This window comes from Panthera onca, chromosome C2 (genome assembly GCF_046562875.1).
Source record: "Panthera onca isolate mPanOnc1 chromosome C2, mPanOnc1 haplotype 2, whole genome shotgun sequence".
Lineage (NCBI taxonomy): Eukaryota > Metazoa > Chordata > Mammalia > Carnivora > Felidae > Panthera > Panthera onca.
Genome location: NC_138347.1, coordinates 79,407,188 through 79,431,658, shown reverse-complemented (window position 1 = coordinate 79,431,658; position 24,471 = coordinate 79,407,188). Strand labels below are relative to the sequence as shown.

Below are 24,471 nucleotides of genomic sequence, written 5' to 3'. Positions count from 1 at the left end.
GGTCATGATCTCATGGTTCCTGAGTTTGAACCCTGTGTCGGGCTCTGTACTGACAGCTCAGAGCCTGGAGCCTGCTTCAGATTCTGTGTCTTCCTCTTCCTCTGCCCTTCCCCCACTCACTCTCTCACACTCTTTATCTCTCTCAAAATAAATAAATACACATTAAAAAAAAGACTAACTCACTCTGCTTCCAAATCCTATGACCATCTTACTTTCCGTTACCTTGCCTTAAGCTCGAGCCAAACCGTTTGCTTGCTTTCCTCCAGTCTGCTCACGATTCCTGGGAATGCCCTTGTGACAGTGTCTTGCCCTGTAATGGCCCCGCTTCGTAATCAGTAACCACAGCCACATGTGTTCTCTGCAGCCCCTTGGCCAGAACCCTGAGCAGACCCCTGCTGGCGCACTTTGGAGGTGAAGTGCTTGGAATGCATTGTCTCTCTCAGACACACCTGGTACCTGCACTTGGCCCACCAATTCCTCTTCCTGGGCTGTCTGTCTCCGCCCTTGCCCCTTCCTGTTCCCACTCAAATGTCATAATTCTGTGTGATGGTTTCTGAACACAGAGGACTTGCAATAACTCCACAGTTGGATCTGCTCCTTCAGCACAGGGATGGAGACATTTATTTCCTTTTGCTTGTATACTCATCAAAAGAGAAAGCCTCTAATGTGTGTGATCTTAGGAAAATCACTTCATATCTTTCAGTTTTCTTATTTGTCAAAAGAAGGTAATTCTACTCCAGGTTTTGCAAAAGCTAAAAAAACAAAAACAAAAACAGAAACAAAACTGAGGTGCTGAAAAGCTTGGGCAAAGTCACACTGTAACTTGAGAGATTTGCACATAGACTGATATCACTAGAAACTGGAGATTTTTTATTATTACTATTACTGTCATTATTTTTGTAACATGCCTGTGATGCTTCTAGCAGGGAAATCCTGGAGGCAAGACCCTTGAGGAGAGACGTTCTAGCCTGGATGCCGAGATAGACTCGCTGACTAGCATCTTGGCCGACCTTGAGTGCAGCTCACCCTACAAGCCTCGGCCTCCACAGGTAAGATCCTTCTGTAAATATGGCCACATTGCTGGCCACAGAGAGTCCACAGTTACCCAACAGAACATGCTGCGTCTTATTGCCTTTCCGTTCTTTTTTGATCTTCTCAGGGTCAGCGGTCTATGTTGTCTTTTTATTGAATAAATATCAACGTATGTTGGTTGACAGAAAGCTTTTAAATTGAATTTGCTAGTATTTTTTTAAAAGAATACAAGATGTTTGAAATGTTGTGAAAATTAAATTTCTTCTTATTTTATTGCACTGTTCTTTTTCTGACTTTCCCTGTGTGAACTCTTTTGTTGTATGTCTGTATAGTCTTCACAAATAGGATTTAGCATGGCCATGTTAAAGTTAAGGTGAGGGCTATATCTTCTGTAAAGAAACCTCTTATGTTGGATGTTAAAGTGGCTTTCGTTTTCTGGTTGTTGTTGTAAGTAATGCTATGAGGGACATGTTCATGTATATTTTCTTTTTAAAACTATTTTTCAACGTTTCCCAAAGTTTATTTATTATTTATTTTTGAGAGAGAGAGTAAGTGAGGCGGGAGGGGCAGGGGTGGGGTAGAGAATCCCAAGCAGGCTCCATGCTGTCAGCACAGAGGCCAACATAGGGCTCGATTCCATGGACCATGAGATCATGACTTGAGCTGAAATCAAGAGTCAGACGCTTAACCAACTGAGCCACCCAGGCGCCTCTCATCTCTGTTTTCCTGGGATCTCTTTCTCTGTCTCAGATTTCCTCGGGTTGGGATTTCTTCACTGAGGAGTATAATCACTTTCTTAACTTTTCTTTCCAAAGATTCTGAATAGCTTTCACTATTATACTCCTCAGTCTCACCAGAATTAGTGGTAGCAATTAGAATCTGTTTTTTGATTCTAATGGAGCCTTGATATGAGCTCTTCTGTGCATTTCTTTGCTTACTTTAGAGCGTGGCTATTTCTCTGCTCCATAGTTTATTATCTACATTTCAGAAGCTGAGCTTCCACTGCTGTTGGCCAGCTCCCCTCCTTCAGGTCTTGAGAAGGCAACGGTAAATCTATTCTAGGGCTTCCGAGTCCTCAGAAGACAGCCAGCAGAACTCTAGGTGCAAACATGGGATTGGCACCGTCGTCGCTGTTGTTTGACTGGAGTGATGTTTGTTTGACTAAGTGACAGCGCATACGGCACTCTGAGTCTCACTCTGGTTCTTGAACAGCAGCTCCTGAATTCATGATGGTTTCTTTCATGAACGAAAACCCTGTCCTGCCTCTCCGCTGTCACCCATTTCCACACATAAGGTGGCAGTACTTTCCTCTTTACCTCTTTACATAGTCCCATTACCTTTTCCGAACACATAATGGGTTCATCAGCCGTGTGGGGGCACCAGGCAAAAGACACCAGAGCTTAGTGGTTCCTCACCTGTCTTGGCTCTTGGCTCTTGGCTCCAGTAAAAATGCATTTCATTTCTGGAAAAAATGCCCTGAGCTGCAGGTATGTCGCAGGCGCTGTGGTCTTTTGGGGGGACCTTTTGGGAGAAGGAAAGTCGGCGGTTGATAGGGCGAAAAAGAGAGCCAAGCCACCATCTTCCAAGAGCCCATGATTTCAGAAGTTAAACTATGGCAAATATGGTAGAAGCACGTGAAAGTAGTACTTTCTGAGTACTCAGAACTCTGAGAAGGTTTATCTGAAGACTTGCATGTTCAGCTACCGGGATGGGTGGCATTGGATTGTTGGGGTGCAGAGGGGAGAACAGCATGAGCTGTAAAGCAGGAAGGTCCAGGGTGTATTCAGAGAACGGCAAGCAGCAGACGAGGCCAATGAAGGCTTGGAGTGTGCTCTAGGACCAGATGGTTCCCTACTGCGAGTCCGTGGACACATGTGAATGCCAGACTGACATTTTGGTCTGATTTTTATAGACAATGGGGAATAGTTGAAGGTTCTTAAGCAGGGGAAAGCTAAAATTCATTTTGGATAACAACAACAAACCCAACAACAACATCGGGAAGGATGCAGGAGGATGAACCCAAGTCTGAGAATTATTCTTCAACATGCCTTGCTGACTTCATAAGCAAGTTTATGGCCATTGTTTGGTGCTAAACATTTTTCCAGTTCTACCCAGCAAATACCTCAAGCCCAGTTTCTCAGGACAGTGAAACCACTGACTTTTCATCTGGACTCATCTGTCTTCTGCTCAAATACTATTTTGACCCACCCTTTTTGTAATAGGACTTTGGCTTAATCTTTTTTTTTTATCTCCTAAATTATTATAGGAGATAAAACTAATATCTCCTGGAGATATTACTAATACACTATATACTAATACACACTGGAGAGGTTCTGCCCAGAGTTTTTTGCTTAATATAGCATTTATTCTTTAAGGCTATGTCTGTGCCTGCCTCCCATAAATCACTGCATTTTAATGGATTATTCAGCAGCTTCGTTTTTGTTTGAGCCATCTTACTGTGCACACAAACTCGTAATCACTGATATTTGGACAGTACTTTACTGATTGTAAAGCACTTTTGCATTTTCTCACTTGAGTAAGGTACAGATATCTCAACTGCTAGATACAGATAGTGTGCTAACTTTGTAGATGAGGCAACTACGATGTGGCAGGTAAGTGACCTTCTCAGGGCACATGAGTACAGTGTGGGCACAGCTGGGCCTTGGCTTTTTTGTGTGCTTGGTTCTAAGTTCTCGAATAAGACAGAGGATGTCAGGATTTTTGTTTGTTTATGTTTTGTTTTGTTTTTTTTTTTTTACCAGTGACAAACTATACAGTCATATGAGTAACGGTTTCCCTTAAATATGGCTTTCTCCTAAAAAGTAAAGCATTTAGAGGGTTAAAAAATGTTAATAATGGTAACCCTTAAATAGAGTAAGTTAAGAATTAGGAGAAAGATCTACTTCCTTTGTGCCTAAAATTAAAGAGCGATCCTTTCTAACTTTTGTTTTATTATTCTAATTTAGGAAATCAAGAGTTAATTGGGAGATACATCCCATTTTTCTGAATTATCTTCACTCTGGTGGAACTGAATTAGATGTGTTAGTATTTATTGGTTAACATAATTATATGCTGTGAGAACAATAATCACACACTTAAAATATTAAAAATTATGTGTCAAGAGAAGATGATATCTGCAGGAGACTGTGTTGTGTTATAATTAAAAGGTACTTGGAAAGTCCTAGAAATGCACTGTTAATGCCCAACTTTGATGTTTCCATTTTTGATCCAAAGCAAATTGCAAAATCTGTTGAGTCACGCGAACACTTAAAGTAGGCTAGTAGGTCTATGATTTCTCATTATTTAAGCAGGTATTGTATGCTTTCCCAAGCCCACCTCTGAATCACCTTTGTAAAGGCTGCTTTGATTCATGGATCTGAGGGAAAATGATGATATATGTGGAATATTTGCCGAGCGAGAGGTCCAAAAGAGCTCTATTCATGTAACTTAAAAAAAAATGTCTGCGCTTTTAAAAATAGATTTTATGGAGCATTTTCCTCCTTTTTCCAAGCAAACGTTTCCTGCTCTCAGATTTCCCAACTTTAGTTTTGTGTGCTGATTTATCTATTTTTTATTTTGGGAAATGTTGCTTAATTTTACATATTCATCCATTCACCTAACATTTATTGAGATCCCACTGTGGATTAGACATTGGAAATACAAAGATCGGTATCAACAGGTCCTTGCTCTGGAATAATTCCTAGTCTTAGAGAAAAGACAAGCGCGTAAACAATTCTAAAGGACACAAAAGGAAGACTTCCCTGTTGTGCGACTTGCAGTCACCATGTGACTTACCAGATGTTGAAATTGTTGGAAAATCAAAACTAGGAATATCAGCATTGTACTTTATGCCTTTCTACAGAAGTGTCCAGGAGGACCTCACAGAGCAGGGAGCAGGTGTACTTACTTGGTTGCATATGTCATGGGAAGCGCGTGGGATTCAAGGTACCAGAAAAACAGGAATGAGGAAGCCAGGGAATGTTGAAAGCAAATGCCTTGCTTGAAGAATGAGTTAGGGACATTGTGACGTATAGGGTATGTGGAATGCAAAGGGCAATGGTGGATGAAGGAATCACATGTACTTAATACCTAGGTAGCCCTCTTGATGCCCAAGGACTCATAGTAAGAGGAGGAATCGGCAGGGGTGGGGGGGGTGGGGAGGGTGGAGGGGTGTTATGGGTAGCAACTCCTACAGCTTCTTGCTGCATTGGAATTGGGGGTAATTTTAAAAACAAATTTCATAATGTAAAAGTATATACATCTGTGACACTTCACAGAGGTATGCAATTATACTACCTCCGTGTTGGAAACTAAAATTTCTGATCATTTCTATATGTGTGTGTTAGTTTTGGACGAACAGGTGTGAGAAGGTCAGAGGTAGTTAATGTGTAAATCACAGACCCAATATGATCATAGAGTATCAGAGCTTAAGTGAGCTTTCGAGGTCATGTAGCCAAACACTTGCTTTGCAGAAGGCAAGTTTTTCCCCAGACAGGGAAAGAACATTGCTCAGTGAGGCTCAGTTAGAGGCAAGATGAATGATTGTCTTTTTCCTGAACCATGTCAGAATGGTTCTCTGTGGATGATAACAACAACCAGGGGACAGTTTGGTTCTTTTTAGCATCTCAATTAGTTTATTCCACAGTGTCTCTCTTTTGTGATACTTCTCCTAAAAAATGTGTCTTGGAAACATAACAAAGGAGTAGATAAAGAACATACCTCCAAAGTAAACAGAAAACGTATTACCATTTAGCACCTGTGAGATAGTATGTAACTAGACCCCACCCATTGAACATCATTTCTTGGTAGAAGTGCAGCTACACGAGGGATCCGTTGCAATTCTGCCAATTTCTTAGAAGACAGAGGATAAATCATGGACTTATTTTTCCGTTCTCCCAGCGAAGGCAGAGCTGGAATGCTGGTCTTCTAATTCCTAGAACAAAGCTGCCTCTTCTTCCTATAAGGAGTGTGGTAGTGTTGGAGCTGGTGTCTAGGTGACCTGGAAGATCTTTCACGTAGTTTATATTAATATTTCATGGTGACGTTTGAATCAAGTTGCTTTTGAATTGATAATGGACAAAATTGATAAAGGGATTTCATTATCCTCATTCATGCCAGTATGAAAATTTTTGGAGAAATTTTGGAGATAAGGATAGGGTTGGGGATAGTTTGGTAGCTTAGACTCCAAATTTGCCAGTAAGAAGACTACCGTCTTCTCAATTTCATGTGACCATCTCTCTAGAAAGAACTTCACTTGTGTGAACTGTCACCTCACCAGGCTGACCTTCCTTTTATTTCTACAATGGACATGGTACTAGCCCTTTGTTCGAAATGTCATTTGCAAATATCTTTTCCTGTTCTGTCCGTTGCCTTTTAGTTTTGTTGATTGTTTCCTTTGCAGTGCAGAAGCTTTTTTATTTTCATGAGGTCCCAATAGTTCATTTTTGCTTTTAATTCCCTTGCCTTTGGAGACGTGTCAAGTAAGAAATTGCTGTGGCTGAGGCCAGAGAGGTTTTTCCCTGCTTTCTCCTCTAGGGTTTTGATGGCTTCCTGTCTCACATTCAGATTCTTCATCCATTTTGGGTTTATTTTTGTGAATGGTGTAAGAAAGTGGTCTAGTTTCATTCTTCTGCATGTTGCTGTCCACTTCTCCCAGCACCATTTGTTAAAGAGACTGTCTTTTTTTCCATTGGATATTCTTTCCTGCTTTGTCAAAGATTAGTTGGCCATACTTTTGTGGGTCCAATTCTGGAGTCTGTGTTCTATTCTGTTGGTCTGTGTGTCTGTTTTTGTGCCAATACCATGCTGTCTTGATGATTACAGCTTTGTAGTAGAGGCTGAAGTCTGGGATTATGCATGAAAAACCTCTCTGACCTCAGTCTCAGCAATTTCTTACTAGACACTTCTCTAAAGAAGACATTCAGATGGCCAGCAGGCACATGAAAAGATGCTCAGTGTCGCTCCTCATCAGGGAAATACAAGTCAAAACCACAGTCAGATACCACCTCACACCAGTCAGAGTGGCTAAAATGAACACATCAGGAGACTATAGATGCTGGAGAGGATGTGGAGAAACAGGAACCCTCTTGCACTGTTGGTGGGAATGCAAACTGGTGCAGCCACTCTGGAAAACAGTGTGGAGGTTCCTCAGAAAATTAAAAATAGACCTATGACCCAGCAATAGCACGCCTAGGAATTTACCCAAGGGATATAGGAGTGCGGATGCATAGGGGCACTTGTACCCCAATGTTTACAGTAGCACTTTCAAAAATAGTCAAATGATAGAAAGAGCCTAAATGTCCATCAACTCATGAATGGATAAAGAAGTTGTGGTTTATATACACAATGGAGTACTACGTGGCAATGAGAAAGAATGAAATATGACCTTTTGTAGCAACGTGGATGGAACTGGAGAGTGTGATGCTAAGTGAAATAAGCCATACAGAGAAAGACAGATACCATATGTTTTCACTCTTAGGTGGATCCTGAGAAACTTAACAGAAACCCATGGGGGAGGGGGAGGGGAAAAAAAAAGAGGTTAGAGTGGGAGAGAGCCAAAGCATAAGAGACTCTTAAAAACTGAGAACAAACTGAGGGCTGATGGGGTTGTGGGAGGGAGGGGAGGGTGGGTGATGTGTATTGAGGAAGGCACCTTTTGGGATGAGCACTGGGTGTTGTATGGAAACCAATTTGACAATAAACTTCATATATTGAAAACAAAAAACTGAGAATCAACTGAGGGTTGAAGGGGGGTGGGAGAGAGGGGAAAGGGAGTGATGGGCATTGAGGAGGGCACCTGTTGGGATGAGCACTGGGTGTTGTATGGAAACCAATTTGACAATAAATTTTTATATTAAAAAAATAAAATAAAATGGGCATGGTAACTACAATTACTTCCCGTTTGCAGAAATACAATATTGTTCTAGAGCTACAAGGAATTAGATGTCTCAAAGCAACCTTTCACTCAATTCTTCCTGTTTTGTTTTGGAATTGTTAGCTTGTGGAGCTTGCTTTAAAGCTGTAGGGCTTTGAAGATTTGGAGCTTATCCTTTCTGAATGTTGTTTGCCCTATAAATGATGTATTTATCTTCCTAATTTAAGGCATTTAACAATTGCTAGAACTTCTTAGTCTATTTGGAAACTGAGTACATAAATGCTGTTTCATCACATGGACACATCTCTAATTACACTACCTGGGCTCCCACACTAAGTTCTTTTCATAGAACACTAATCTATGAGACAACCTGAGAAAGTATTTCTCAGTGAGTGTGTGTTGTATGGAAGGCTTTTTATTAGGAATTCATGTGGCCCGAGGGCTTGGAGTCAGTGTAATCAGGGTGGAGTCTCGTGGTGCCGTGGATCTTCTATTCTCTTGCGCTCCCTGTTCTAGCTTGCAGAAGCCACGGACAGCTGCAGGGGAGATTAATTAGTAATTAAATTTTTAATATTTCGTATCATTCAGAGCAACCCAAACATGTAGGCCACTGGGACATGAAAGCCACGGCACATCGATGCTGTAATGGGGACGCAGGCTATCCCCGCAGAATGGGCCCTTGCTGGTTTTTATTTGGCTTCTTGAGAATTGAGATCAGATCTGGGTCTTATGCTGTTTGAAAAAGGGAATAGGTGTGGATGGCTTTATCTTCCTTTCCCTGTATTCTCTTGGGAAAAATTTAGGAGCGTCTTGTGATTTGTTAGGGAAAATAAAAGCCATAGTTGCCTATATATCTGTATTGTCTGTTTACTAATAGCTTTCTTTGAGAGCTATGGGGAAAGTTAACGCTCTGTAGAAACCTCATATATGTAAGATATGAGTGGGAGTACAATAAAATAAAATGTGGGAAAATTCCATTTGAGAAGAAAAACAGATCTTCATTTGCACTGTCCATGTTTAGAAGATACGGTTTATTTTGAATTAGTCTGTACCTGTCGGAGAACTTCAACAGTTAAAGAACAATGAGATGGGGGTGGAGGAGTGGTTAGCTGACTCAGAAGGTGCATGCCAAGAGTTTGATGACGGGCAATTAATTTTTAGATTGTATATAATTGCATCTCAATAACATTTATACCTCCTCCTTTTTTTTTTAGAAGGTTATGCTTCTGTTTGCGTCCTATGTGACAAATCATAATAAAGTTAAATTTTAATCTTTGTTTTGAGTGCCATGAAAATGTAACATTTTTCCGAGTGGAAATTTAGGCCGAAAATATACCTTGGATCACGACTGTACAAAACTGTCACACAGAAATGTCCATTTCACCTACCCCAGTGGAAGAATGTGCTCCTAGTGTGTACCTTAGGTTAGCCCCTGGCAGTGATGGAGCTGAGCAAGCGGCTCCTGCTGAACACCATGCAGAAGCCAGCCCCTGCCTGGGAGACTGGGGTGGGTGAGGGGTTATCTATGGTGCCTTGGCCGTGGTCTCTGGGGTAGCCTTTAACTGATTTATTTGCCAGACCTTGATGAGTCCTGGGCTCTGAGGTGCTTGTGTGTTACATTGCACAGCATCACTCCATCCAGGCCTTGGTTTAAAGAGAAATGCACAAGGCTGACTCCTGATGTTCTTCTTTTTTCAACAGCATCTTAGTGGAAATGATTAGCTCTGTGTCCACACAGAAGCACACATCACATTTGCAAAGTTAAAGAGCTTTCTTGCCTGGACTGGTTTCCTTATTTCTTTCATCTTCTCCCGCTATTTAAATATCTGTTTTGGTGGTAGCCTTGCTCTGAAACCCCATGGTCCTCCCCTACCTTTTTTTTCAATTTAAGAAATTGAAAATTTAAGAAATTTTTTCAATTTTAAGAAAATAAACAGCAGAGTACAAATCCAGCTACATATATATGTATATATGTGTGTGTATGTGTGTATATATATATATGCACATAATGTATATATATGTACATGTATATGTGTGTGTATATACATGCATATATATGTACATATATGTATATATGTACATATATATGTATATATATACATATAAGTGTGTATATATACACACACACATATATTTATGTGTTTATTATGTATGTATGTATTATGTATTTATTATTATTATTTTTTGCTTAAGGTGATTAGACTTTACCGTTATAAGTACATATGAAAATTACATTTTAGGCATATCTCTGCTAAGATATTGTCATTGTCCATTTTGACACCCATTTCTTATATGCTGTATAGCCAAACTAAAGTATAATGGTGATAATGATGGGTGTCATTAGACAGAAGGTTGGAGGTGGTTAATAACCAGTTCTACATATCACCATTTGTCATGGTGAATAACTGGTCTGTTCTCCACACAAAATATCACACTGGAGTATAACTGTTAAGGTTCTTTTCACACTGTGGAAAAACTACCAGGAAAGTCATACATTGCCTTTCGGTGAATATATTAAGTACCAGTTTAAAACTGTAATTTGTGGTGTTTCATAGTTTGAGCATTCATATTTCCTTATAAAACTCTAAGCTGGAATTTTATTGAAATAAAAGATACCAATTGGGCACAGACTTCTGTTGAACCAGCAGGTAATAGTTTTCATTTGTAAGTGCAGACAGGGCCCCTTGTGAATTTTGGAAGGTGTTTCTCGGCTTGGTCCCTGGGTCCTCACCCAAATGTCCTAAACTGTGGAGTCATATTGGAGTCCAAGGCCATAGAAGGGAATTGGAGTGCATTTTGCTGTACTGAATCACACATTACTTAAGTAAAGTAAAACATCTTATAACTTTATTCACAGAATATTCCTTACTGAGATAACCTGAAAGTGTGTAATGCCTTAAGCTTGAACAGCAAAGAAGTAATTGTGAGAAATACCAGACTATGAAGTCCTTGAGGCAGGATTATCTTTTGTTTCCTGACATATAAGGGACTGACAAATTCATATTTACTGAATAAATGAGAAATGTTGTCATCAAGTTCAGTAATGATGTAAGTATCCATACCCTACAGGTCTGTCAGATAATCCCATCTGGATTTGACTTTGGGCTAGTGCATGGTAAAGGTAGAGCTGCTTTCTAATTTTTCCAGAGTGAATATGTATTTACATCAATACAAAATATGTACAACTGAGGCAAATGACTTTTGTGAAAGACAGCTGAACGATGGCTGTTGATTCAGCTAACGTTTCAATACTATACTATTCTGTTATTTTGGGGATGGTATAAAAATTAAACATCAAGTTATATTCTGTATCCTCTATAGAATTGCTGAATATATTACTCAGTGTTTCCTAACACAAAGATCAATGTGATAAATTCTTTGAATTCAGCGATAGGAGACAAAAGTTACCTAACTGATGAACTGATAGATATTTCCTTTCTTCAGGAAAAAAAAAAAAAAATGCAGGATTATCATATGACTCTTTTTGCTTGGGCTTCTATGATTCATCTTCTCCTTCCTTTACCACATCAGGTTTCTGATACCTCCTGACCAGAATTTGAAATGTCATAAATAAATGCCAGTTATAGGCCATTTCAAAACTAATTAATTCCCTAAATCTAATTCATGCTTTTTAAATGAAAATAAGCTTTGAATCTGTGTACATATATGTGCCTGTAAACACCCACAAAATATGTAAACTTCAGACTTTTTAAAAAGAGGTGGTTTAATTCTAAGTGGATTCTTTGCTTATATTGGTAGTAAACACTGGTTCCATTAGAGTAACATACTCTTTTGGTATAAATAAAATATAAGACTTAAGGTGGGCTAAAGAGATAGAATATTTATTTGTCTCTCTCTTTTTTTTAATGTTTATTTATTTTTGAGAGAGAGAGAGAGAGAGAGAGAGAGAGAGAGAGAGAGAGACAGGGCATGAACGGGGGAGGGGCAGAGAGAGAGGGAGACACAGAATTCGAAGCAGCTCCAGGCTCCGAGCTGTCAGCACAGAGCCCGCCACGGGGCTCGAACCCACAAACTGTGAGGTCATGAGCTGAGCCAAAGTTGGACGCTTAACCAACTGAGCCACCAGGCACCCCATTATTTGTCTCTTTTAAGAAATGTGGAATTTCTTGAAACTTGAAGTACTTGTAGCCATGTGCACAAGACCATTACCTGAATCATTGTGAAATGTCTTGAACTCTTTTTTTATATTGGACCACTTATATGAAAATAGTGGAGAATACTGCTTCCTAGATGCTGCTAGATGTGCTAAGCTCCTTAGCAGTAAGGAATCTTCTTGGCTCTCTCTGCCACCCAACCTACACAGAGTGATGTTTTACTTCCCAAATGGCCAACTTATGTTAAATTGATCCTTACCCAGGCAGTCAAAGTGAGGAAACAGTTTTTATAAACAGCATCCTGGATGACATAATATTCTATGTAATATTAATTTTAGGGCTCCTTTTCTCATCAGCCAACCCAGCATAGCTAAAAGTTATGATGTTCAACTCTTTTTATGGGGAAATCTATTTTAGCAGTCACTTGTAGATCAGACCTCACAACCAGCAAGGGAAGAAAAAAGAGGGAGGATTAGAGTGGTCTGTTTGCAGCTATGTTAGAACAAGTTTCCTGGAGCTCCTTCTGAAGGAAGGGTATGAATGGAGATGTGTCATTCAGGCCATCACTTCTCTACCATTATCCATCATATTCGATGAGCAAAAGAGAAAGAAACAATGGGAATTATGGCTGGAGCCATGAGAAAAGGACTAAAATGTATCGTGAAAACTGGGACTCCTAGAGAATGGCTTTGTGAGAGGGTAAATGGGATTCAAGAAGGCGGTGGCCATTGTATATGATTTTCCAAGAACTGCTTGGAGTTTCTCTCTCTTATTCATTGATTGATTTCTTCACTCATTTATTCACTTTTTTTCCCCTTTTAACCATTGATTACTGAATTGAACATAAAATTTCTGTTGAATTGTTGAAAAATATTAAAGAAGACCTAAGTGAGTAGAGAGACATCCTGTGTTCATTGCTTGGAAGATGTAATATTAAGATGGCGTGCTCCCCCAATTGTTCTACAGGTTCAAAGCAATCCCTATCAGAATTCCACTTTTCTTCTTTGTAGAAGTTGACAAGCACATTCTAAAATACATATAAAAATTTAAGGGACCAAGAATGGCCAAATTAATCTTGAAAAAGAAAAGTAAAAGACTCACACTTCCCACTTTCAAAACCTTACTTCAAAGCTATAAGGGTCAAGCCGTGTGGTACTGGCATGAGTATACCTGTAGGTCAGTGGACTGGGATCGAGAGTCTAGAAACAAACCTTTACTTTTATGGCCTCCTGATTTTCAACAGGGGTGCAAAGACATTCATGGGGAAAGAATACTTTTTCAATTGGATATCCACATGCAAAAGAATGAAGTTGGATCTGTACCTCAGATCACATACAAAAATTAACTTACATTGGATCAAAGACATAAATATAAGAGCTAAAACTATAAAATTCTTAGAGAAAATATAGGAGTGATCTTAATGACCTTGAATTAGTAACACCAAAAGCACACACAATTGAAGGAAAAAAAATAGATACATTGGACTTCTTTGAAAGTAGACACTTGTGTGCCTCAGGTGACACCATCAAGAAAGTGAACAAGCAACCTATGAACTGGGAGAAGATGTTTGCAAGTCATATGTCTGATATAGCCTATGTTAAGACTCTTACAACTCCAGGAAAAGGCAGATAATCCAATTAAAAAACAGAGGATCTGAATAGATATTTCTCTAAAGATCCAGAAGAAGCTAGCACACATAGGGAAAGATGCTTGATGTCATTAGTCATCCAGGAAATGATCAAATGAAACTACAATGAGATACCCCTTCATACACACTTAGATGGTTGTAAACAAAAAGACAGTAACACTTGTTGGCAAGGATGTAGTGAAATTGGAACTGACATTCATTGCTGGTTGATTGTAAGACAGTGCAGCCACTTTGGGAAAAGTCTAGCAGTTTCTCAAAGGATATGGCATAGAACTATCATGAGACCAAGAAATTCTATTCCTATTATATTCAAGATGAGTTAAACATATATCCACATAAAAACCTGTACATAAGTGTGCATGGGAGCATTATTTGTAATAGCTCCAAAGTGGAAACAACTTAAATATCAATCAGTTGATGAATGAATAAACAAAAGGTGGCATATCCATAAAGTTGAATATTATTTAGCTATAAAATGGAATGAAATACTGACACATGCTGTAACTATGGATGGACCTTGAAAGCATTACTCTATAGGAAAGAAGCTGGACACAAAAGACTTTGTATTGTATGATCCCATTTATATGAATAGGCAAATCTATAGACACAGAAATATTCGTTACTGGTGGCTGGGTGGTGGGGAGAATAGGGAGTGACTACTAATATGTACAGGAGTTGTTTTGGGAATGATTAAAATATTCTGGAATTAGGCGGAATTAGCCAATGGTATTGATTTCACAGTCTTTGAATATGTTAAGAACCAGTGATTTTACATTTTTGAAGTAGATTTTATGGTATGTGGATGCTGTCTTAATTGAAAATATTTTTTTAAAGCTCTGTGTTGAGCAGTATGCCTGGAATACAAGTATAAAATTGTGCATGGCCCCTGCCTTAAATAAGTTCACCATCTATTGGGAAAATCCAGACTGACAATTACAGCAGAGAATCCATCCTAGGGAAGAAGCATGTACAGGCTAGCTCTAGAGAGCAGAATAAGGATCGGTATTTAGAAGCAAAGTGGTCAGCAATACAGTGTAAGGACAATGCCTTTCTAATAGTAAGGGCAGTTAAAGTTCAAAGTAGCTTGCCTTAGAAGATAGCAAGTTTGCCTTCACTGGGGGCATTTGGAATGATACTCTGGCATTGGCCAAGTGCATTTTTTAAGCTTTCTGAACCTCATTTATTAATCTTGGTTAATAACATATCTCAGAGTTGACATGAGGATCACATGAAGTAATGGGTGTGTGTCTAACGTGTGAATATACTATCTTGCACGTAACACTGTGATCACTGCCATTCCCCCCACCATCATCATTATCAAATGAATTTTGGCAAGAATTCTGGAAAGGAATTCAGGCAACAGATGGGAAAAATTGATTTGAATGATGCTAGTATTTCATGGTACTCGTATTCTTGGTTGCAAGGCTTGGAGTTTTCTGTTCCCTGATATAAAATTTGGAAAGAAGTACAAAAGACCTTGATTCTATTCCAGGTCCCTAAATTGACTATTTCTGTTTCTAAGACAAACTACTCAGCCTCAATAATGGCTTTGTGCTGTTTGCCGTGATAGCTAGTACAGATGTGTGATTTATTAGCATTGTTACTGACAAGAATCTCCAGTGACCTTGGAAGACGGCCTTTGTGACTATCAGTAGAACTCTGGTTGACACTGGGAAGGGTTGTAGGTGAGACAGTGTGAGGGTCAAGCAGAAGGAGACCACTTCCTTGATTTTGCAAAGAACATGTCATCCCTTGAAAAGAAACAAGTGGAACAACTTGTTTAGACCTCTGGAAACAATTATTTAAGATGTGTTAAGAGGTCCAGAATTTCCGTGATTGGCCAGGACATCTAGTGGATAGTTACTACCTCTCTCTGGGTCTGTTTCAATATCTATCTGTAAATTGGACCTGAGGAATGATGTCGTTTCTTATGGTGATTCTAGCTTTGAGTTGCCATGGCTTTTGCCCCACATAAAATAAAAAAACTCTATTGATATTCCCATCCTTTTATTACTTAGTTATAGGCAATTTTTCTTTAAGATTAGAGTTGAAGTTGATAGAAGTCACTGTGTGCAGCCAGAGGGAAGTTTCTGCAAACTGAAAGACAGAGTTTATGTGTTTTTCTTTAAGATAATTTGAACCCAAATTCATGGTGTTCGAGATGATTTGGAACCTATCTCACAGCCTTTGAGATTATTTGGAAGACAGTAAGTTGCTGTCCTCTATCCTTTGTCCAGTCCTTTTGGTTATTTCTGTGGCTTCTAATGCATAGACTGGAAAGCCAGAATTAGAGCAGTAACCAGTCTTGTCCTTTCATCTGACATGTGCATGAATCATCAACATCTGTTTCTGTGCATTACACCATAATCCCTCTTGTAATTGAGCAAGGTTCACTTTAAAAACAAAAATCATGACTTATGAACTTGTCACAATTTAATAAGCCTATCATTGGACTCTTGGTATAATTTGTTCTTATTATATCTCTCGATTGCAGAGACTAAAGCATGTAAAACTATGGTTAAGTTACTGTTTGTCCTTCAGAATGCCCTGGAGGGCTTGTTACACACAGATAGCTGGACTCACACCCCCACCCCAAAATTTCTCCAGTGGGGCCCAAGAATTTGCATTTCAAGAAATGCTCAAATGGTTCTGTAGTTGCGACCACACTTTGAGAACCTTCAAAGCTGCTTGTCAACTAAATGTTTTGTAAATAGCACCTTCTTCCTCCTTTCTTTCATCTCTACAGCTGTATTAAGGCTCTGCCCCCTTGTCAACAACAGACACTAGCCTGACGTCTTCAGTTCCTGCGTAGGAAACCCTTACTCAGAGAAATGTCTTTGTCTGGCTACATAGTAAGTTGACAGAACCTACAAGATTTGTATTGTTGTCGTTCATCAAGCATGATCTGCAACTGCGATTCTTGGACTGAGCAATTAGGTTTAGAAAACTAGAGTTCCACTTGTAGCTTGGCCATGTTTGGAAGCGTGAATTCAGTTATTTTATCTCTCTGAACCTCATTTTTATTACCCATGATATGAATACATTCTCTGACTACCATCTATGTTTCTGTGAGTAGTTGATGGCATACTATGCATTGAAGTACTTTGTAAACTATGAAATGATATACAAATATTTTTTTCAACCTCATCCCAGTTATGAGATGCAGTATCTTGCTAAACATAATGTATTTTATGATAAGCATATCCTTCCCCCACTCATCTAGGGTAAATACCAACTTTGCTAACTTCTCAGGAGGAAGTAGTACAGTATAAACTTGCCACCTTTTGCATAGAATTATTTCATTTCCTTCCTACATTGAGTTATTTCCTAATTTGCTTTCAAAGGAAGCAATTAGAACTTGTCATTTAACTATTTCTGCATCTGAATACATACATGTATGGGAGATGTAGTCACATGTATATTCACATTATGAATTTTTCTCCTAGTATCCTGGTAAGATACCCTAACAAGTCACATTCATTAAGAATAAAATAAGTGAGTTGCTATTTTGCTAGAAATTAATCTCTTTTTTTGGCATTTGCCGTGGAAAGAAAACTGAGTTGTGCCAGGAGAAATGGATTCTCCTCCCAGTTCTGCAATTAACAGGTTGTGTAAAATAAGTCAGTTCCTCTCTCTAAGCCTCAGGTCCCCATTTGTAAATGATGTTAGTTCTTACTCATTCCTTCCACTCTCAATGTCTATGATGTTGCAGTTATAAGGCAGCTTTTAAATGATGTCTCTCATTTTCTTGAGACACTCCGAGGGAGTACGCATGTTGACTTGATTCTATTCTAGTAGAATAGAATCTTTCATGCTTGAGGCCTAACTGACATTTGCTTTTGTCTTGATGCAGTAAAACTCCTCCATACCTTTCCTTTAGGATATGGCTGGTCCCTATGGAGACCTCTCTAGGTTTCTTAAGGCTATATTTCTGTTGGTGTGCTTGGAAATAGAAGAAGAGGATTATGGTTTTTTTTTTTTTTTTTTTGCTTCCTTGGATGGATTTGTCAGGGGTGGGGGGTTGGCAAGGCTTTCGTGTTTTTAGTGAGCTTTTCCCTTCAGTAATATTCAGAGGATCTCCCTTATTAACACATAGTAAAAAGTATTAGTTCTATGTTGTTGTGCAACAAATTGTTTAAAAACCTGGCAGCTTAAAAAACACATTTTCTGATGTTTTTCCATGGGCTAGAAATCTGGGCACAGCTTAGCTGAACCATCAGTTATCTTCCAAGTCTGCAATCAGGGTATTGTCCCAGAGTCTCATCTGAGGGCTCGATTGGGGAATGATTTGCTTCTAAGCTCAGGGAGTTATTGCCAGGTTCAGCTTTACCTGGGTTGTTGGACAGAGGGCCTTAGCTTTTAGCTGCCTGTTGGTTGGGGACTGCTCTCAGCTCCTCACCGTATGGACCTCTTCAATATGGCAACTCATTACATCAAAGCATGGAAGCTTGGAAGGCAATAGGTAGAGTGTGTTCATAAGATGTAAGTCATACTCATCTGTGACCTAATCTTGGAAGTGACATCCCATCACATTTACTACATTCTTTTGGTTAGAAGTAAGTGATTAGGATCAGACCCCACTCAGGATGAGGGGATTATGCAAGGCTGTGAATATAAAGTGGGAATCATCAGTGGCCATTTTGGAAACCTGCCTACTACAGAACAAGGTAGAATTAGACTTATCATCTGCAGGGATGTAGCACAAACATCAATTCACTTGTGGAATCTGGTGGATGTGTGAAGTTAAGGGGTGGAGAGAGCAGGTGAGATATCAGGAGAAGAATGCAACCAAGAAGATGTAAGTGGTTATGAAGGCTCCAACAGATGTAGGAGGAATTGCACACTCTGAGAACATTAGAGCTGGATTGGGTTTGGAGATCTTTTGATCTATTTTCTCAAAGAATCCAAGGCTTATAGAGGGTCACAATGATGGTAGCTGAGCAAAGAATTGGGCTGAAGTCCTCAAACCCCTTTCTTCAGATTGTCAGCTTGTTATTATGGAAATACCTCTGAACTGGGAGTAAAGAGATTTGTTCTTGTAACTTTTGATTTGCTTGTGAGTAGCTGTGTGACCTGGATCAAGTTACTTCCTTGAGTTATGGTTACTCAGTCTACATGAAGCTATCATTTGTTCATGTATATTTATGTGCCTCATGAACACATTAGCTCTTGTTTGTGAAAATCCTTTATAAACTATATAAAATTCTTTATAAACTATATATATTATTCTTTGTCAGCCTTTAGAAAAAAAGCATGTGTTTTGCTGAAATTAATGACCTAAGTTTGAGGCAAGCAAGCACCTCCTCCTGCCACAAAACATGAGTATTAGTTCATTGAAATACAGATAATTTTATCTTTTTCTATGTCAGTGTAAGTCATCTATTGGTACGTGATGAACTACCCAAAAACATAGCACTGTTTATTTTACTCATGAATCTCCAACTTTGGTAGTGTTCCATGAGGATGGCTTATCCCTGCTCTGGGAAACCAGCTCAGATCACTTGGCTTGCGGGTGGAAAATTCACTTTTAGCTTAGATGAGTAATGACCAGTGTTTGCTACCAGGAGCTTGGCTGGAGCTGTGCATCTGGAACCATGGTTTCTTTCCATGTGCATCTTCCACAGGCCGGTGGGGCTTCCTCATAACCTGATGGCCGAGGATCACAATCACAAGGGCAGATGTCGCCCAAAGGGATGGTAGACATGCATGCATTTTTTATGACTTAGTGTCATATAGTGTCATTTCCACTGTAGGGTGTTGTTTGAGGTAGTCACAAAGACTCACATAAGCTCAAGGACAGAGGACACAGACTCCACCTTTGGATGGGGTTGTGGCAAGGTTCTATACGAACATGTGTGCAAGAGATACTGTTGTGGCCATCTTTAGAAAATACAGTCTGCCATTGTGTTGTATTATATTCTATCATGCCATAGTTTATCATATCATATCAGAATGGTTTATGTTATATTGGTTTCTATTATTAAGTACTTATTACGTGCCAGACACGTTGGCAGTTCTGTAAGTCTCTTAGAGTTCACTTAATTCACACAGCAACCCTGTACATTAGTTGTTATTCCCGTTTTCACAGATGCGGAAACCAAAGATGTTCATTTTAAGTCAGTTGTCTAAGGTCAAACCAGCTCGTAAGTTGCAGAGTTCAGATTTAAATCCAGTTGATCTAATTCTGGAGCCCCTACATTCAACCCCTCTGCCAGATTGCTTCTATGTTTTTCTCTGTATCTATATTTCAAATCACGCCCCTCCCATTCTCTTACCTGCACTTTCTGCACCCCCGTCTTCATCTGTCAATGTGAGCAAGAGTGAGTGGACAGAGAGGCAGACTGATTAGGGAGGAATCACATGCAGGAAGTAATACCTTTGGAAAGGATGGACCTGAGCCTGTCCTTAGGCACTCCAGGGGTTAGTGCTAGGAGGCCCCAAGAAAGGAAGCCGCATGTCACCAGTTCTGTTCAGAGTTTACAGTGGCTGTGATTGTGCCTTTAATTTAAAAAGACATGTAAGAGTCTAAGGAAATCCAGGGAGAACAGCTAAGTAAGAAGAGGTAGATCAAAAGGAAAGAAAGAAAGAAGAGAGAAAGAAAGAAAGAAAGAAAGAAAGAAAGAAAGAAAGAAAGAAGAGAAAAGAAAAGAAAAGAAAAGAAAAGAAAAGAAAAGAAAGAAGAGAAAGAAAATGGGAACAGGGCCAATATTTGAAAACTAACGGAGTTGAGAGGTGTCTATCCTTATCCCACAGAAGTTCAGCTCTGGAATCTCACTGGATGATCTGTCTAATAAATTAAATCCTACTTGTTTCTATATTGGGATTATTATTATTATTATTATTATTTTTTTTTTTTACCAGAGTCCACCTCACAAATTGAGAAAATCACAATTAGGTTTTGTGCCAGTGAGTGTGTGTTTTAAAAACTTATTTATTCATTGAATTGTGTACTTCCATTTAACCAGCAATTGTGAGGCCCCTACTGAATGCAGGACACTGCAGATTAAAATCAAGGGAGCGCAGTTTTTACCTTTGCCCACCCCACAAGGGACTTCTAATGTAGGCAACAGATGAGTAAACAGATGACAGGATATATAATAACTATAATGACGAGTGAATGAATAAGTCTCTGTGAATTCACAGAGTAAGGTGCTCCAATCGCCTTCCAGAGAGATCAGAGGAGGCTTTTTAGAAGTGGCATTTAAGTCGATATATTAAGGAACTGGAAATAGTTCAGCCTGGTTGGAGCTCAGGGTATGTAGGGCAAGTGTCATGAGATAAGCCTGGAAAAGAAGGCAGGTAGATAGGTTTCTGCAAATACATCTCCTACTTCTGTCTTCCTGTCTGCCTGTATATACAGTAATGACTCAGTACCAGGAATCTCAGGCTACACTCAGCAAACATACGTAACATTGCATTTCTCTGTGATCCTTCTACCTATCTGTCCTCAGTGCAAATACCAGCAACACATCTGAAAACTGTCAGGATGGGGCTGGAAAGTCTTATGTCCCATCAGGATCAAATCAAAGCAGTCCTAAGTCAGTGAGTCCGTTAGGGCCACGCTTCTTTCCTCCAGCCTCTCTTCTTCATAGGCTGCCAGGCCTGTAGCACTGTCATGCGGTAACACTCATGATTTGGAAGTGCTTTACTACACAAAGCACATTCACATTGTCTCTTGTTTCACTTAGCACATGTGAATTAGTTGTTAACTCATCTGAAATAGGACAAAACTGAGGCCCAGAAATGCGATGATTTAATTTCACCAAACGCACGCACACACACACACACACACCACCACCACCACCAACAACAACAACAACAACAACCACCACCTAGAGAATCCAGTGGTTAAATTTGTTTCTTCTGCTTCTAGTACCTAAGTGGTCTTCCCATTAACTGGGAACTCTGTTCAAATGAACCCTGAACTGGAAACTTGGTGCATAAAGTGGCTTAATGGGTAGAACAGGTTTTTATGGGAATATGCACTTGGGGGTTTCTGGAGCTTTGCTGAGTACCATTCTGCTCACTCTGGAGGCCACTGTGAGGCATCCCTATCTCTAGTGTGGAAACCAGTCCCCGTCCACTGTGGAAACTTTCCATGTCATACCTCGGAGCTTCCAGGAAAGACCTAATGACCATTTTGTTGCCTAGAGTGGGAGTAATGTTGGAAGGGTGCCACCATGCTGTGGGGTCAGCCTCACCATTCTCCCCCTGATCCAACCATGAGTTCCTGTGGATCAAAGCCAGGCCCATGAGAGAATAAAGGAGAGAATGAAAGAGCCGGAAGAGGGTGGAGGCAACATGGCACAGTGGACAGTGCCTGTGAAATCTCATCTAAATCCTGCCCCTGACTTGTTACATGATTTTTTGCCAGGCAAGCGGACTTCCCTTCTTGTGCGCCAGCATTTCCGCTCACAGTACTGAGGATTTGGACCCCAGGTCCCTCAGGTTCTAATAGAAAATATCCCATGAGGTCTTCATTCCCTGAAGAAGGCACATAGCTTGTTCCAACTCAGGCCCTAATAGGGGGATCAGCCCTACCACTTAACACTGCCTTTCATGACCTGCTCTGGTAGATGTTCTGAAAGTGTCATATTTCATGAATAGAGGGAACTTGACCTGGTGAGTTGAGCAAGTTATCATCAGGCAGGAATTCAAGTGCTTACTCACTTTTTATCCCTGATTTGTTTCATTGTGTTTAGACATTTCCTTACACTTCCTGCCTTATTTTGCTGCCTTAAATATGGGGATAATAAATGAGGAAACTCTTGGGGTGAAGAAGAGGGAGGGGAAAGACCGAATAGGAGGAGGGCTGCGGGTGTAAAAATGGCCAGCCCCTGTGTCTCTTGTTCTAGAAGAATCAGGATAGTTTGGATTCACATCTAGAAAGTGGCAAGAGGGGCAAGGTAGAAAGCAGGAGAGGCATAGCTGATGTTGATGGCAGAACTTTTTGTAAAATGCTGCATGTTTCAACTTGCCCTTGTCCCACTCTCCAGCATGGGAAGGGTCCTTGGAGGTCTTACGTTTCAAGTCCCCTGGTCTTACAGAGGAGGGCGTAGAGATCTGGCCGGGGACTGACTCTCCCATTCACATTGTTACTACGCATCCCTCTCATAGAATGCACACACTGGGAGGCAGTGGGTGCAAGGGCCAGGTGGTCCTAAGATGCCTCAGTACTAGTTTGGCTTGTTCTGGATTCACCTAAATACTCATTACTTTGCTTGACAGTAAAGATTAGATCTAGTTGGTAAGAAACCAAGACTCTTGCAGGAATGGCAGGAGATGAAACCCTCCGATCATGGCCATGATATTTTAACAGCGGGGGCCACTGTCATTCCTGGAACATATGTGGCTGATGTGTTTAGAGGCCTTGAATTTATGAAAATAATAATGAGATGTTCCAACACAAAGCGGTTTCCCATGTTAGCTGGCTGTCGGTGGACAGCTTAAGAGAAATCTATATTCCGTTGTTTTATTTTGTTGTCCTCATTATTGATTACATTGAGGGGCTGGATCATATTAAGATATGATTACAGTACCAGAATATATTAACTCTCCCTGTAAATTAAAGCTCCACATTATTAATTGAAATCCAGGAACAATATAAATTGATGGAGCCTCACTGTGTTGCTGCTACCTCTTCAAATCCCCCCCCCCTTTTTTTTGGCGGGGGGTAGCATGGATGTCTTCTAAAGGGATTAGAGGACGTTGGCTTGCCTGATAGCTCAGAAATCTGCAAATACGATTTTCTAAAAAACTTATTTTATATAGTTTATGTATTTTTGGTAGCTCCAAGCCTGACTGCCAGAACATTCTGCTTTATAGTAATGCTCTGGTTTTACCACTGAAAGCTGTAGCATTGTGCTTTATCTCATTATCTCCAGATTGCAGCATCTGAGATGTAGAAAGACTGATAAACCTAATAACTATAGACTCTGCTTACCTGAGACTGAGTAGCTCAGAGGCCTCCACTACCGCCCATTTCTCCTTGGGGAATAGGTTTATTTTTTTTCAATAAAAATTAAGTTTATGCTCTCATGACCGCCTCACACCCTTTCTCCAAGTGGGTAAGAAACAAACATGCACAGGCTCACACATCTATTCTTGTTCCCTGTTTTGCAATTTCTGGGAAGAAAAGGCCTTAGAATGGGAGAATAGATTTAGAAATTTAATCTGAGGATGTGTCATTGTTGTGGTATGAGATATCTAATTGCCCTTCTGCTTGTCAGGATATGTGTTTTTAAAGCTACTATCCATCAAGGCCTTTATTTTTAATTTTAATCTAGCGTCTTCCCACCTCCCTGACCCTGTTTTCTCTCTTTTTTCCTTCTCCTCCTTTCCTACTTCTCTCCACTACCTTCTATGCACACAAGTAGACCCACATCCACTTACACAGCAGTATGGGTGGTACAAACCTATATGCACACATACACGTATGCACACATGCATACAGCCATGGACACACAGGTACACATATACACACATATGCCGTGTACATGCTTACATGCTTACATATACACACGTGTGCACACCTGTTAACTACATAATAGTCTTAGTATTGCCTAAGTTCTTATGATTTGTCAGGATCTCTGTTTGCATACATTGTCTTATTTAATGTCTAAGCTTGGGAGGTGATACTCGCTATATCCCTGTTGAACAGATGAGGAAACTGAGGTTGGCGGAGGGTAAGTAAATTTCCCAAAGCCATATATCTCATAACTCAGTGGTGATTACAACTGTGGCTCTCTGGTTCCAATGCCCATGCTTCTGTCTGCTGTACAGTGGTACCCTGAAATAGTTCC

At 40.0% G+C, this 24,471-nt stretch overlaps 1 protein-coding gene across 9 annotated transcripts in view; it reads left to right on the top strand.

Moving 5' to 3' along the window:
* The window catches only part of LPP (LIM domain containing preferred translocation partner in lipoma), a 676,388-nt gene that overhangs the window by 332,688 nt on the left and 319,229 nt on the right, over positions 1-24,471 (top strand). For 8 of the 9 annotated variants that reach the window (XM_060640772.3, XM_060640763.3, XM_060640764.3 and 5 more), the window contains one exon: positions 924-1,049. In XM_060640772.3, the coding sequence (XP_060496755.1) occupies positions 924-1,049 (126 nt within the window). The remainder of the gene's footprint in view (positions 1-923; positions 1,050-24,471) is intronic. The other variant, XM_060640761.3, reaches the window with a different exon arrangement.